The 16,043-nt window shown below is 46.4% G+C and overlaps 1 protein-coding gene and 1 non-coding gene across 8 annotated transcripts in view; one reads left to right on the top strand and one right to left on the bottom strand.

Moving 5' to 3' along the window:
• The window catches only part of OTOA (otoancorin), a 61,331-nt gene that overhangs the window by 28,109 nt on the left and 17,179 nt on the right, over window positions 1–16,043 (bottom strand). For 2 of the 7 annotated variants that reach the window (XM_028090391.1, XM_028090396.2), the window contains exons 10-18: window positions 15,582–15,721; window positions 14,029–14,152; window positions 12,363–12,533; window positions 11,257–11,472; window positions 9,098–9,265; window positions 7,804–7,944; window positions 5,721–5,779; window positions 5,427–5,580; window positions 2,126–2,199 (exon numbers count right to left, since the gene is read on the bottom strand). In XM_028090391.1, the coding sequence (XP_027946192.1) occupies window positions 2,126–2,199; window positions 5,427–5,580; window positions 5,721–5,779; window positions 7,804–7,944; window positions 9,098–9,265; window positions 11,257–11,472; window positions 12,363–12,533; window positions 14,029–14,152; window positions 15,582–15,721 (1,247 nt within the window). The remainder of the gene's footprint in view (window positions 1–2,125; window positions 2,200–5,426; window positions 5,581–5,720; window positions 5,780–7,803; window positions 7,945–9,097; window positions 9,266–11,256; window positions 11,473–12,362; window positions 12,534–14,028; window positions 14,153–15,581; window positions 15,722–16,043) is intronic. The other 5 variants (XM_028090392.1, XM_088029029.1, XM_088029030.1 and 2 more) reach the window with 5 other exon arrangements.
• On the top strand, window positions 3,126–3,209 carry TRNAQ-UUG (transfer RNA glutamine (anticodon UUG)). The gene has a single exon. It is a non-coding gene; the product is annotated as a tRNA-Gln (tRNA).

Raw genomic sequence — 16,043 nt, 5'->3', positions numbered from 1 at the left:
CCACCCCACCGCAAACTCTTGACCATGTATTCTTAACGGAGGCAATATGGCCCCCTAGGGGTAAAAACTGGTTCGGTTAAAGACAGCGGAAAAAAAAAAAATCTTAATTATTACAATGATTTGTGACCCACTAAACCTCAATCCTATTCAACAAAATCTTATTCTTGGTAAATTCTCTCATTCAGGAGAAATTAAATTGTTCCCTTTAGGGAGGCAATAATGAAACAGAGGTTGAGAAAGACCGCTCTAGACCCACATGGCCTACTCATCATGACCGGTAGACTGTTCCAAAACCAAATTCTACATGTTCTTCCTCTTCTACACCAGCCCATGTGTCTTTTTCCATTTATTCCCAAATCTGTCGTTGCTACCAGCTTAATATTACTCAAATCTGTTCTTGCCTCTCCATTCACAGGACTGCTATCTTATTTATCTCTTCATTCATTCAGCAAATATCTGCTGCATGCCAGGAACTGTACTGGCACCAGCTACAAACATGAACACTAGATGAGGGGGAGGTCCCTGTTCTCAGGATGCTTCATTCCAGTAAGGTAAAGACAAGAGAAACCAGTGAATAAAACAGGTCATTTCAGCCAGTGATAAATGTAAGGAAGAAAACAAAATGGCTCTGCAATGGAGAATGATGGTGAGGACAGCTGGGGAGCCCGTTCTAAGACACAGGTACTTAAGCTGAGATGTGGATGAGTAGAAGGAGAAAGCCATGCCAAGGTCCAGGCTCTAGAAATAAGCTTCCATGTCTCCCTCCTTCCGGCCAGGCTCCCCTGCAATCTGTCCACTATGTGGAAAGAAGTAATGATCTCTCTGAAACATAAATCTGAGGATCTGTGCCCAGAATACAGGTGGAACACCTCATGGTGTCATACAAACCTTCCCTGATTTGACTGTTACCTCTCTGGCATTCTGTCCCCCAACTACTCTGCAGATACACACCCTTCACTTCCCTTGCCCACCGCTGGACCAAACATTCCTTGTGCCCCTGCCTGGAGTGTCCATCTTGAACTCTGAAACCCCCAGCTCATTCTCTGAGTTTAGTCTCCTCCAGCTCTCCAGTCTGAAAGAGTCACACCCCCCTCTGTGCCCTCTACCCATCACCCTTTCCCATGGTAACAGCACCTGGCTTTCTTGGAGAATCACCCCCTTCACTTGAAGTCCTTGTGGTTTGGGGTGGACCCCACTTCACTCTCAGCTCCAGGGGTACAATACCAAACTAAGCCAGTCAGAATTCTCTATCCACCACAAACCCAGTCAAACCCACGACTTACTGAGAAGGATGGGGAAAAAAAAAGTCTTTTAACCAGGAGGATATAGCCTTGAATCGGCCAGAGACCACTACAGAGAAAGAAGATGCCTGACGCAGAAGCCTACAGAGGAAAGCTGGGCCAAAAGACAGATGGCTGACCACTGAGCCCCTGGATCCAGTCATGCCTGAAGTCTATTCCTGGAGTTTCCAGTTACCTGAACCAAAACTGACTTTTATTGCTTAAGCCAGTTTGAGTTAAGGCTCTTATCACTTTCAACCAAATATCAACTTGACATTATAAATGGCTTCATGCTTGTATATTCCCCCTCCCAGAGACTGTAAGCTCTTATAAGGGGAAAAATAAATGATCTTTGAGAACTACTACACAGTAAGCATTCAGTAATTTTTTTTTTTAATAAATGAAGACAATTAACAGCAAGAGAAGGAAGAGGGAAATAAAGAGAAAAAGAGTGTCCAGACTATGTTTGAAAAAGCAGGGCTCCCCCTCCCAGGCCTGAAGGCCCACCATACCAGGAGAAATTCCCACAACTCACATCAGCCTTGATCACCCTGGAGCCTGGGCACAGCTGGGAGGCCAGCCCAGATGGGACCTGCTTCACCGGCACTCACTCGGGCTTGGATTGCTTTGGCTTTGGTTTTTAAATAACAGGGGGGGGAAAAAGGCAAGAGACTCTGTCTGAAATATCTATGTGGGGTTCAGAATTTAAATCCTGGTTCACAAGGGCTTAATCCTGGAAGGCACTCTCCACTCTGGCTCCTCACAAAACGCCGGGGGTGAGATGACTTGGATGACTCCCACCAATCTCATTGTTGGGCCAGACAGGGGAGCCAATGTTCACTTACGGGAGTGCAGTCAAGAGGAAAGGTGGCATAGAGGATCTGGAGACCTCCCAGTATTTCCACGCCAAACAATTAACCTGAAAGATTAAAGCAATTCTAGGAATTTAGTCCAATAATCATAAGAGCAAACAAAACTGTGCTTTCTTTGGGCCAGGCACTGTTCTAAGTGCTCTATATATGTTTACTTATTATTGAAGAGAACACCCTACGATGTAGGTATCACTACTGTGCCCAGTTTAGGGATGAGCACACCGAGGCGACAACAAGACGAACACAAAAATTTAAGTCTGAGAATGCTCACCTTGTTTTGTTTATAACTGCAAGAAAGTGAGATGTTAAATTCATTAAACAAGGAGGCCATTAGACTGAAGTGGCCCTGATGACAGGGCGCCCTACGTAAGCACACCAAAATCGAAGTCCATAAATGCCTCAAGGTTATGAAATCAAAACAGCAACAACAACCAATCACCAAGAGTCAACTAGGCTTTAAGCTATAACCAGTCAAATAATTTCTTTCTCTGCATCTGCACTTTCTCTGTATATGTCTCTTCCCCTGCAGGGCACTCTAAACCACTTCTGGTTCAGCACTGCCCAATTCCAATCGATTTTTGCTCAGAAAAACTCTAAATTTTTCTGAACTCTAAATCTCAAAAAAAAAAAAAATATGCCTAGGTTTACCTTTTAACAGAGCCAGAATGTCACTGTCCCTCGGTCTGGGATTGGTTAGGTAAGTTATGGTATATCCATACAACTGAATGCTATGCAACTATTTTGTTTCAAAAGGTAGATTTATATCCATTAACATGGAATGACGGCCATGACCTATTTATGTACACACACACACACACGCCTGTGCTATAAAGTTAAACAGAACAACGTATATAGTATGAACTCATTTGTGTTTTTTTAAATTACACGTAAATACATTTTATAGACACAAAAAAACTCACAAAGTCGATAGCAAACTTTTCTTCGTGGTTACATTAAGAGAGATTCTCAGGGCGCCTGGGTGGCTCAGTTGGTAAAGCGTCTGACTTTGGCTCAGGTCTTGACCTCAGGGTCCTGGGATCAAGCCCCGCATCGGGCTCCCCACTCAGTGGGGAGTCTGCTTGTCCCTCTGTCCCTCCCCAATGCTAGAGCACTCCCTCCCTCTCTCTCTCTCAAATAAATAAATAAAATCTTTAAAAAAAAAAAAAGAAGAACTCTAAATCTCAGCACCTTTGAGACTTTGGGTTGGAAAACCCTTTGTTGTGGGGCTGTTCTCTGCATTGTAGGAAGTGAGCAGCATCCCTGGCCTCTACTCAGTAGATGCATCTCCCCCAGGAGTGACAACCGAAAGTGTCTCCAGATATGGCTAAATAGTTTTCCGAGAATCACTGCTCCAGGGGAAATTTGGGGAAATTTTACTCTCTATATATTGTTTTATTCTTTAATAATAATTATGTGTTTTCAGCAAAAGTGTAAACAACAAAGGCAAATTTTCTAATTAACTGGTATTTGAAGCTCCTGAGCATTGAGGGATTCTAGGTAAGGAGCTTTGTTGGAACAATTCTTCCTCCTTGAACATGGAGGTCTTCCTCAAAGTAGGTCTGACCTCCACCCACTGGATCAGTTTGAGGAGTATAAAGGAGACCGCCATGCCAGGGTCCAGGTTACCAAAATAATTTGCTTTCCTCCCTGCGTGGGCAAACTTCTAATACAGTTCAATAGTTCTTACCAGGGAACTTTTATAAATGTGAATTATCAGGCTTCACCCCAGAAGTTGGAAGTGAGGCTCTGCAATCTGTGTTGTTGTTAATGTTGTTTTCATCTGTGGGGTTTTTTTAAACAGCTTTATTGAGGTATTTTGATATGCAAAGACCTGCACGTATAATGCATACACTTTGATGAATTTGGACATAGACAAACACCCTTGATACCATCACACAATCAAGGTAATAGACACATCCAACACCTCCCAGAGTTACCTTTATTCCTTTTTGTTTTTGTTTTTGTGGTAAGAGCACTTAACATGAGATCTACCCTCTTAACAAATTCTGAAGTATACAATACTGCATTGTTAATGATAGGCACTGTGTTGCACAGCAGATTTCTATAATGTATTCATCTAGTAAAACTGAAACTTAATACCCATCAAACAACCCCAGCATTCCAGGCAATGCTGATACTCAAATTGGAGAACCACTGACTGAATGCAAGGGAATGACAGGGCTTTGTGAAAATTTTGCCTATTCCTCTAAGGACCTTGGATTATACACCAAGCTTTAAGCTTATTTCCTGGCTCTCAGGGAGAGAATTCATTATCTGGAAACTTTTCATTCATATCTACAACACGCCAGGCCAGAGGCAGGAAGATGCCTTGTATATCTGCCTGCTCACCCTCTCAGGACTCTGTCCCACCAAAAGTTTAGACTCCCAAGTCCAAACACTGTTCCCAAGGCCCGATTTTACTTGCTTAGATCCAGTGAAAAGTCAGTTTCCGCCTCTGGTCTCCCCAAAAGGATAAAGAGTCTCCCTAACCATTTGGAAAATGAAGTATTAAATGAAGAAGAAAATACTTTTATTAAAGTACTGTTCCCGGGGGGTGGGGGGATGGGTTAGCCTGGTGATGGGTATTAAAGAGGGCACATTCTGCGTGGAGCACTGGATATTATGCACAAACAATGAATCATGGAACACTACATCAAAAACTAAAGATGTAATGTATGGTGATTAACATAACAATAAAAAATTTTAAAAAAATACTGTTCCCATTCCAGGCTACCTCTGGAAAGGACAGGAAGGAGGGAAATGACTTTCAGTCTCAGAACATAATTACGAACATGCCAAACGGTGTACCCTACAACTGTATTTTATCTGAGTTTCGATCTGAGTTTAGAATAACCAATCTGGTGAAGCTCTGGCTGTAGAGACAGGGTTATCTGGAGCTTTTAAAAAAGAAACTGGAGGGGCGCCTGGGTGGCTCAGTCATTAAGCGTCTGCCTTCAGCTCGGGTCATGGTCCCAGGGTCCTGGGATCGAGCCCCGCATTGGGCTCCCTGCTCCATGGGAAGCCTGCTTCTCCCTCTCCCACTCCCCCTGCTTATGTTCCCTCTCTCACTGTGTCTCTCTCTGTCAATAAATAAATAAGAAATAAATAAAATCTTTTAAAAAAAGATAAAAAAGAAACTGGAGAAAACCTGGCTCAATATTTGGCCCCACATCATCACTTGCATGGGAATAATCCTGGCACAAATATTTTAAGCTGCCATAGTCAATCCAAGCAGGGAGAGAGAATCAGAAGCTCGAACGTGCTGTAATGGTACCTGATAGGGTGAGAGCAGGGAGAGGTTGTTCTCAAAATAGTGGAAATGGGTCAGAAAGGAGTCCGCACTCATGGCATCAATGTGGGAGCATGTCACGCCTTTGACCAGCTGCCCTGTGCTGGAAAACAGAACAAGGGACCCAGGAGAAGAAGGGCTGGGGAGGGGAGAAGAAAGAAGGGGCAAGAGAAAGCAGGTCTGATGGGCACAGGCTACAGACTGACTGTCCAACTCTCCCTCCTGGGAAATTAGGCTCCAAAGGGCTCATCAGCCCCCAGGCCAAGTATACTCGCCTACCTCAGGAGCTCCTCGGGCCTTCTGGTCGACTTTGACAGAAGCTCATACAGGAACAAGGCCTGAGGGAAGAGAATGGTTGCCAGTACGGATAGAGCACTCACTTACTTACTCACTCACCCTGAGGAGCACAGTGTGTGCCCAGCACCGTGAAGCCCTATGGGGAGGACACACTATGATCCCATTTTACAGATGGGGAAACGGAGGCCTAACAGGCTATGTTATTCACCCAGGCCCACACAACTGCTAGGTGGTAGAGCTGGGATTTGAACCAGTGTCAGAGTGATTGCAGAATGCATGCTCTCACACCTGGAGGATCCCCTGTGCTCTAGAACACAAATGAGGAGCAAAGCCGTCAGGAAGCAAGGCTGGAGGTTTATTTCCTATGCTTTGTGAAGCTGCTGATCAGCTGAGGACCCTCCACAGCCCCTGTCCATGCCCCCCTACTAGCTCCCAGGAAGCAAAAGAGAAGATGGATGAACAGACCAAGATGGGCTAGAAAGTACCATCAATAAAGTAACTCCTACTTGCAGCACACGCTGCCCTCCAACCCTCCCAGATGGGCACTCTACAAGAACAATACCTAGTAGGCAGGGGAGTCATTTGTTTTAAGGAACGTAATTTTACAGAACACCTAACTTGCAGATGCGATCAAGTATGATATTCATCTGTTTTATAGACTCTGAAACTTTGAACATAATTCCTCAAAAGGAATAAATTATGAGCCAGGGTTAGGCAGAGGCATCTGTGACATGACAGCCAGGCCCAGGAGAAAGGAACAGCTAGGAAGGTAAGCTCCCTAAGCTCTGTGTGTGGCCCCAGACATTTCCTCAGGCGCAGGATCAAGTTCTGGAACCCTATCCCACCCCAGTCTTCCCTATCGCTAAGATTCTCTCCCTCCCTCTCCCTCCGCCCCTCCCCACCACACCCCACCCCTCAGCAGGTGCACACATGCTCTCTCTCTCTCTCAAGCTCTAAAAAAAATAAATAAATCATTAAAAAAAAGAAAGAAACTATCCCCATTTCACACTGAGAAAACTGAGGCTGAGTGAGAAGTGGCTCCCCCAAAGTTAATAAATGGTAGCACCCAAATTCATGCTCAGGTCTTGTCCAACTTCTTAATACTATGGGGTTCTGCCCCCTGAGTGTAATCACACAGAAATAAATTTCTTTTACCAAATTCACCTTAAAACGGAGCTTTCCCACAAGGCAGAGAGTCAGAAATCCAGGAGCGATCTGGGCATCATGGTTGTGATATTGTGATTTACAATAAGAAATCTCTATTTGTTCTTATTCCCTTTTCTGGCACCAGCTCCTAAAACCCTGGGAATTTCCTAAGCAGGGAGAGTAATCAAGGCCTCTTTTCTCATGTTAATGAACGACTTTTTGGAAAGCACCTGAGGGTGGAGGGATGTTGCTGGAAGAACCAAACTCGTGAGTGGAGGGTTGGAACTTTCAGTCCCACCCTGGACCTCCAGGGAGGGGAGAGGGACTGGATGCTGAATCAATCACTAACAGCCAATGATTTCATCAAGCATGCCTATGTGATAAAGCCTCCATAAAAACCCAAAAGCACCCAGTTCAGAGAGCTTCCAGTTGGTGAACGGGTGTAGGTGCTGGGAGGGTAGCGCATCTGGAGAGGCCATGGAAGCTCCGCACCCATTCCCCACACCTTGTCCCATGCTTCTCTTCCTTCTGGCTGTTCCTGAGTTATAGCCTTTTATAATAAAGCAGTGATCTAGTAAGTAAAATGTTTCTCTGAGTTCTGTGAGCGCTTGACTAAGTTAATCAAACCAAAGTAGGGCAGGGTGGTCATTGGAACCTTTGATCTACAGCTGGTAGGTCAGAAGCACAGGGGACGAGGACTTGTGACTGGCATCTGAAGTTGAGGGGCAGGGGGTGTAGGATTATAGGGCTGGACCCTTGACCTGTGGGATCTGATGTCATCACCAGGTTGACAGGGTCAGAACTGAGATGAATCATAGGACACCCAACTGATGTTGGAGAATTCCTTGTTGGTGTGAGGAACCCACTCCCCCCAACATATACACATCCAAATTGGTGTCAGAATCCTCAGTGGTCATACCTGACTCCTTCGAAGCTCCTTTTCCTTTAGGACTGTAGTGTTAAATCCAGGTTCCCTCCGTAAATCGAAAAGAGACACCTCCTTAAAGAAAGCCCCTTGTATTTCCACAATGCCTGAGGTAGTATCTCCTGCTTCAATCATCTGCCAAGAGTGAGGATAAGCATAATAACCACCTTGTAGAAGGTGCACTGAACTTTGGGTAAGGGCCAGGCACTGTGTCAGTGCTTTCAGAGGCCATGAAATCCACCATATCTGCTCAGCAACCCTCTGAGGTGGGGGACTATCCTTACCCCCATTCTGCAGGTGAGAAAACTGAGGCTTAGTAAGTAACTGGTTGAAAGTTGATAAGTAAGATTCAAGCACAAGTCCATCTTATTCCAGAACCCACATTCTTTATTTTAACCAGACGTGCTATTGCTATCTGCAAGGTGTTGGTATTTTAAGTCCAACTCCTTGGGTTTCATTTCCTAACAGATTTTGCAACTGGACACAGCAGGTGTGAGAGAATAGGACGCCCAACGACCCACTGCCAAGGGAGAAAGAGGAACATAGGTGTGACTTCAAATCATGGAAGGGGCTTTCAGAAGCACTCTGTGAACTTCGGGATTCATTTTGAGATTTGAAAAACAAACTTTCAAAACATTATCATATCAAGAAACCTAATTTAAGAAAAGTCTTCCAGAGTCAACTGGCTAAGGAAAGCTCCAGGGTCTGGGAAGAAATATAGTGTGACCCTTGGAGCGCCTCGGTGGCGCAGTCAGTTAACTGTCCGTCTCTTGGTTTCAGCTCAGGTCCTGATCTCAGGGTCATGAACTCAAGGCCCCACATCAGGCTCAGCTTAGAGTCTGTTTGAGATTCTCTCTTCCTTTCCCTCTGCCCCTCCCACTCATGCTCTTTCTCTCTAAAATAAATAAATTAATCTTTAAAACAGAAAGAGAGGAAGGAAGGAAGGAAGGACAGAAGGAAGGAAGGAAGGAGGAAAGGAAGGAAGGGAGGGAGGAGGAAAGGAAGGGAGGGAGGGAGGAGGAAAGGAAGGGAGGGAGGGAGGAGGAAAGGAAGGGAGGGAGGGAGGGAGGGAGGGAGGGAGGGAGGGAGGGAAAGAAAAGAAAAATGCAGCATGAACCTCTTTCTGGAAAAGAAGGAAAGTGGCCATCAGGGCAAGGTTCAGAACACACCAAAGATTCAGCTAACCCCAGCCCTGAGTCAATGGCCCAAAGTCACAGCACACTCACAAAACCCCAAAACCACATGCTCTGTGAACCACACGGCTGAGGACCCGATGTCTTCCTCTCACCTTGCTGAGGACACCTTGCTTCTGGGCAGGTGACAAGTCGGACACATGCAAAGAGACCGTGCTTCTCAGGACCTGCAGGAGGTCCCTGCAATCCATGCCATAGAAGGCCTGGGTGCCAATCCCGGCCAGCAGCACGCCCATCTGGCTGACATTGTAGAAAGACGGCACCTGGGAAGACCGGCCGCGAGGAGGATGAGGTTCTACTCTGGTTTCTCACCTGGGAGACACTTACCCCACTGCATGCCGGTATCTGGATGGGTGCCAGGGGCACGACTGGAAGCAAGACACATGCTGCCCTCCCAGACCTTCCTTCCTTCCATCAGGAAAGAGAGTCAATATCAAAACACAACACATGAAGCTAGTGCTCTGCCCAGGGCATACCGTGCTGTCCGAGGCCACAGTACAAATATCAAAAAGTCATGACCCATGCACCACAGCTGGCCATACAATGGGCTTCTGGGTGTGTGTTGAACTTGGACTAGCTGACAACATTTTAAAATGGGGGTAATTTCCATTAAAATCCAGGTTTAAAAAAAAATCTGAGCACCAGGCAATACCAGGCCCACATCGGCAACAGATGGCAAGAACTGACCAGCAGCTGCCCCTTGACGTAGGTCATGGGGCTCTCAGTTTACCTAGCCCCACCCCCTCGTACAAGGCCCCCAGGTAGCCCACTTTTCTCATGAAGTCCCCTGACACAGCAAACCCCATGCTCATCTATCTCCATGTAGAAGCTTTGAGTTGAAAAAAATGTTTCAGGATATGGGTCTGATATTTTATGACAGATAGGATTGTGGCTGTCTGCCCCATCAGAAACTCTACTTGTTTTGTCTCCTTCCTTTAGAGTAAAGATGCTAGATGGTTTTCCATATAATCAGGAACATTCATTCCTTAGCTCTACAAAAAGCCAGTTGTGTGGTTTGCCTGCTGTGCTCTGTAGAATGGATAGTCTCTACCATCCTCAAGGAAGGCAAGACCTCTCGAGCTCTTGGCATCTTCATAACAATTGCTTCACCAAAGAGACAAGTCACTTTGTCCAGGACTGGGAGGAACAAGACGGTCTCCCTCAGCTCCCTGAAATCAAATGCATGTTTCACTGTGCAAGTAAACTCACAGGGCCCCAGTCAAAACAGAGGAGGGCAGCCAAGCCTTCAAACTAATTTGCCATGAGGCTAGAAGAGACAAGAATGGGCTAGCCTTGGCCTTGAGTCAGAAAGTAAGAATGGATGGACCATGGCCATGGTGCCATGCTGGAGGCAGTCAGCATGGGAGTTAAGCAAGCAGACTCTGAAGCCAGACATCCTGGGTTCAATCCCAGCTGTGTCCCTTTTATGGGACCCTGGCAATTCCCTTACACACTCTGTGCCCCTCATGAATGACATAGAAAATGAAGATCAGAACATACTACTGACCTCAAATGGTTGTTGAGAACATTGAACAATTAACTCACTTAGACCCGAACCTGGCACACAGGAAGTACTTAATGTATATGTTATTATTGTCACTTTGGAATTGGTCCCCAGTCCAGTCCTCATGAACTAGTCTGCATCCCGGGACACAGCTATGAGACAGAAAGAGCAGGACACCAAAATACTTAGGGGCTCAGGGTTCTGGAGCCCCTTTTACTGAGCCCAGGGCAGAGAAATGATTTCCCCAGGAAAAAAGACTCATTTCCCACCCCAGGAGCAACTGGACATGGACTAATAAGGCTCCTGTCCCCTCTAAACAGGACCTTCTGCAAGGACAATTCCCTCCCTGCTGCCCAAAATGAATAAAATAGCATTATCTTTCATCTCAGGATGAGGGACGTGTTTGCAGCCTCAATAACAAGCAAGGAAATCCTGGAATAGGTCCCAAGCTTTGCAAACAACACAACAGCCACCACTCATTGAGCTCACACTCTAGGTCACATGTTCCAACCTCTTCCTGCGTACTGACCCGCAGAATCCTTACAGCCCTCCTACAGAAGAGGCGCTATCATTATCCCCATCCTACAAATAGAGAAACTGAGGCAAAAAGGCAAGCCCATTGTCCAGTGTCTCGCAGCTAGTAAACGGCAGAGCGAGTCCTCTTTGGCACCATCTTCGTACTGACTGGCTGTCCTTGTGTGTCACTGGCCCTTGGGTCTCAGAGCATTAAAAAAAAGAGTTCCAACTGACCTTCTCATGGGCCAAGTATTTGGCAGACAAGATGATGACCTGGCTCTTGGTCCAGCCTGAGACCTGGTTGAGGGTAGACATGGCACCATGCACAGCCTCGGGGGAGAGGGATTCCAGCTGACTGTGGGTCAAGCCCACAACCGCATCCGACAAAGAGCCCAGAGTCTCATTGAGGGTCTGGTTTTCCATGGCGATGTCCAGGAGGTCGGCTTTGAGCTAGAAGGGGAGCAAGCTGGCATGAGGGTGGGTAACAAGCAGCACAGTGGCTCCCTCTGCCTACGCCCTGGGGTAGTCACAACACCCTCCCCAACCCTGGCCCAAGGAGTCCTGACCAGACAATGAGTCGCCCCAATGAAGAGCACCACCTCCTCTGGCCTTGACCTTAATATGCTACAAATTCACTTTGTACTTCATTTAAATATTAACTTGCTATTAAATCAACCTTGAAACAAGGCAGAAGGAAATTTTGTTCACTTTGTCCATAATTCTACCACCCTCTCATAGCATCTGTTGTCTTTTTGTGACCTTGAACTCTGCATCCATATACATGGCTGCTTTTCTTTCATGAAACATCCAGGGTGTTCTTTGTGATAATATATAATCCATGTAAAAATAATTTTTTATTTAAGTGAAAGTAAAATCTCCTGAAACTCCTCATAAAAATAACTATGATTAGGGGCCCCTGGGTGCCTCAGCTGGTTAAGGGGATGACTCTTGATTTTGGCTTAGGTCGTGATCTCAGGGTCCTGGGATCGAACCCTGCGTGGGGCACCCTGCTCAGCGGGGAATCTGCTTCTCCCTCTGCCTCTACCCCCGACACCTCACTCATGCTCATTATCTCTCTATCAGATAAATAAATAAATCTTACAAAAATAAGTAAACTACAGCATGTTTCACATAGTCATAACATGAATGGAAGTATGATTTTCTATATTTTTTACTTAGGTCTTACACAGATTTTCACGTTTCTGGGATCGCCTTAACAATGATTTTATTATACTATGCCTATCTAGTTATAGTTAACTGTGTTTCCTAACCACTCTCAGTAAAGAACATTGCTACATGACCTCTGTGCCCAAAAATGAGAATGGTTCATGTTTTCACACCTGAAGTTGTAGGAACAGTGGATTCCTATCAGAAATGTGCACACCAGTGTACCAGGCAATACTGAAATGGCCACTGGGGGGCAGCAGAGTGAAATGAAAGAAAGCTGTCACAGCCTTTTCTGGGGTCTCCAAATTCTGCAGCTTTCCTTCCCAGCGGCTCAGCTTCCACATCTGTAAGACGGAGACATGTGCTTGAGCAGTGCTTTGCAAAGCACTGTGGTCCTTGACCAGCAACATGACCCAGAACCTTGTTAGAAATGCAGATTCTCAGGCCCTGCTCGGGTCCTCCTGAACCAGAGACACTGAGTTTGAGGCCCGGCAACCAGTATTTTAACAAACCCTCCAGGTGACTCTGATGCACCCTCTGGTCTGGGAAGTACTGAGCTAGGTGATCCCAAAGGGTACTCTTATATCTTCACTGTATTGGACTTTCTCTGTCAGAACGGCCACCGCTTATGCCTGTGGCTTTAAAATACATTCATCTTCTGATGTTTGGTTTGAGTTGGCTTGGGAGAGATCCTTTTCCTTGAAAATAAAAACATGCATTGGTGAAGATCATTATGACTATGTCCAATGTCAAATGGGATCGGGAATTTTATAGTTACATGTGAAAAACTACTGTGGAATTATTGATGGCATTATCAAAATGTTCTTTTTTTTTAATTCTAAGTAGGCTCCATGCTCAACCCGGGACTCGAACTCACAACCCTGAGATCAAGAGTCGCATGCTCTCCCAACTGAGCCAGCCAGATGCCCCAAAATTTTAATGTTGCTCTCACATCATCTTTTCAATTAAAAAAAAAAAATGAAAAGAGCCAAAAACAAAAAGAAGCCAGGCAGAACTGACACTTGAAGGGAAGAAAGGAGAGAGAAATGGGGAGGGAAGGGGAAATGAGAAAGTCTGTCTGTGCCAGTTTGCCCAGAACTTTGGTCTAGGAACTCAGTAAACACACTGTAATCCAGTGTTCTCAACCTTGGCTACACTGGAATCACGTGAGGATTTTTTGAAACATACCATTCCCAGGCCACAGCCCTGACCAATACCTTGAGAATCTCCAGGGACGGAGCTGGTGGGGTGCTACTAAGGCAGAGCCAGGTTTGAGAACCCTGCATTATCTCCTTCTGTTCCAAGCATGGTCACCAGACCAGCTGCTTCAGCATCGCCTGGAAGCTTGTCAGAAGTGCAGCCTGGGTGGCTCAGTTGGTTAAGTGTCTGCCTTCAGCTCAGGTCCTGATTCCAGGGTCCTGAGATGGAATCCCATGTCGGACTCCCTGCTCAGAGGGGAGTCTGCTTCTCCCTCTCCCTCTGCCTGCTTGTGCTCTCTCTAATAAATAAATAAAATCTTTACTAAAAAAAAAAGTACAGTCTCCACTCAGGGCTCCGCTGAGACCCACTGAATCAGAATCCACATTGAAGATCCCAAGCAATCCTTACACATGGTTAAGTTCAAGGTGGCCACTCTGAATTTTGATCTATCCCAGGTTTTCCCTTATACTGCTTTATGTCATTTCTTCCCATTTTAAGCTCATCCCAGGATTTGAGATGCCATCTGCTGTGGCTGAACCTAGATCCTGATTAAGCTGACGTGTTTTCTCTCAAAGGCCAGGCAAGACTTTGCTCTCCGTTTCTCCAGCCATCTCCCCAGGGCCCTGCGCCCCACTGCACCTGCTGAACCCCAGCCTGAAAGCCCCTCAGGTGGCTGCACTTGATCATCTGGTGGAGGAGGACTTGGGCCACTGCGGCATCCAGCAAATCCAGGTCATCGTAGAAACAGACCAGCAGCCCCAGCCTGTGTGGGAAAATAAGGGTGCTGGCGGGGGGCTCAGAGCTGGGGGCCACAACCACAGCCCTGTCCCATGCAGAACCAAGAGTGATGGTCAGAGCAGCTACCACATGCCAGGGATCATGCTGAGCCCTGTACCTGATCACCCCATCACAGTAACCCTATGAGGTAGATGCTCTTATTAGCCCCATTTCACAGAAGGGCAAACAGAGCAGTCAAGTAAGTTGCCAAAGACAAAGTAGTGGAGTCAGGACTTAAAACTAGATCCATCCAGCTATACCATCTCTCTTCCCAGGGCAGTCAGAGACACAAGGGAAGTGTGATGCTGAGGCCATTGAAAACTCCCATTTTCCACATGGAGATAGAGGGTTTGCTCACCTCAGATGATGATGACCTCAAAAGGAAAGAAAAAGACAGGAAGTAGGACAGTGTAAGGGCAGGGGGGAGATTTGAACCCTGGTCTAGCTGGGAGCACTGTACTTAGTGGTTAAGAGCACAGATTCAGGCCAACAAGAGTTTGAAGCCCAGCTATATGGGATATTTGATCCAACAAGTTACTTAACTTCTCTGCCAAGCTGCTGCATGCACAGTTGAGCAGTCCACACTGTGTACCACTGTACAGGGTGACCCTGTCTCTCTGAGCCTTGAATAAAAGGGAGGTTGGCTTTGTTCACCATAGCACATCACAATGAATATGATGAACGGAGGAATCAGGAGTACTGTGAGAGTTCAATGGGAAGATCAGCACACTTCCTGGTGGACACCAGGCACTCCTTCATTAATGGATGCTCTTAGAGCTAGTATGAAATCTATTCAATTCAGCATGGCTGGACCACCTGGTTGACCAGGCTCCACCTGGATTGACCCTCTCAGAAAGACACTGACATGGGGCACCTGGGTGGCTCAGGCGTTAAGCGTCTGACCCCTTTCTGGGGTCACCAAGTACACAGCTCCTGGCCCATCCACCTGGAGGATCATGTTACAATCTTTAAATTAGAGAGCTGATGTCATCTGTGGATCCCCCACCTGAGAATCTGGATAATAAGAGGTTCACAAATATGGGGACCCAAAAGCTCTTTCCAATCCTCAACCCACCCTAATGGAAATTACACATTGACCTTGGACAGAAAACTGAGTATTTAAGATATTCTATTTCCATGCTCAGAGCTGAAATCTTGGCACTGGATAAGGTTGCATAAAATGCCTGGCACAGGAGAGGCTCAGAAAGAATTTGTTCCCACCTCACCCCACTTTATAACTCCTTCAAAGGGTGTTTCTTTGGGGAAATGCTTCCCCTCATGTGCACAGAGACATGGGGCTATTTAAAGAGATGGACCAGCCACCTCCCTTCCCTCCCAGGGTCCTCTGCTGCTCAGAGGAAGCTGGTGCTTCGATCACATTTTGGGAAACAACTCGGAGGACCCCTGCCCCTTGCCTGTGGATGGTGGAGGTATTCCTCATGTCAAAGCTGGAGGAGCTGATCCTCTCCAGGAACGCCTGGGCCAGTTCGGGTGTGATGTCATAAACCGTGTCCAGCAGCTTGGTGGCATTGTCATAGCTGATAAACAGCCCAATCTGGTGGTCAAGGGCAGGAAGACTGGTGAGGAGGACTGACGTGGCCCCGAGCAGCCCCACCCTAGTGGTCCACGCTGTGCCCCACCTCAGAGACTCGGAGATGCCCAGTTCCCGTTGTCACTGATTTCTCAATGGTCTGTCACAACTGTTTTGGCTTCCTCCTCAACCCAACACTTAGGAAAGTGTTATATTTCAGTATCTGAGCTGTTGAACTCTTTGGAAGCTAATGTTTGCACATTTCTTTGTAGATTTGTTATGGGGAGGTCAGAGAATATGGCCCACAAACTCTGGGGCATCAGGGTGTTTTTTTAAGTAGATGAGT

This window comes from Eumetopias jubatus, unplaced genomic scaffold, assembly GCF_037043125.1.
Source record: "Eumetopias jubatus isolate StellerSeaLion01/CBP00866 unplaced genomic scaffold, mEumJub1_p1.0 scaffold_12, whole genome shotgun sequence".
Lineage (NCBI taxonomy): Eukaryota > Metazoa > Chordata > Mammalia > Carnivora > Otariidae > Eumetopias > Eumetopias jubatus.
This window is presented reverse-complemented; position numbering and strand designations above follow the sequence as displayed.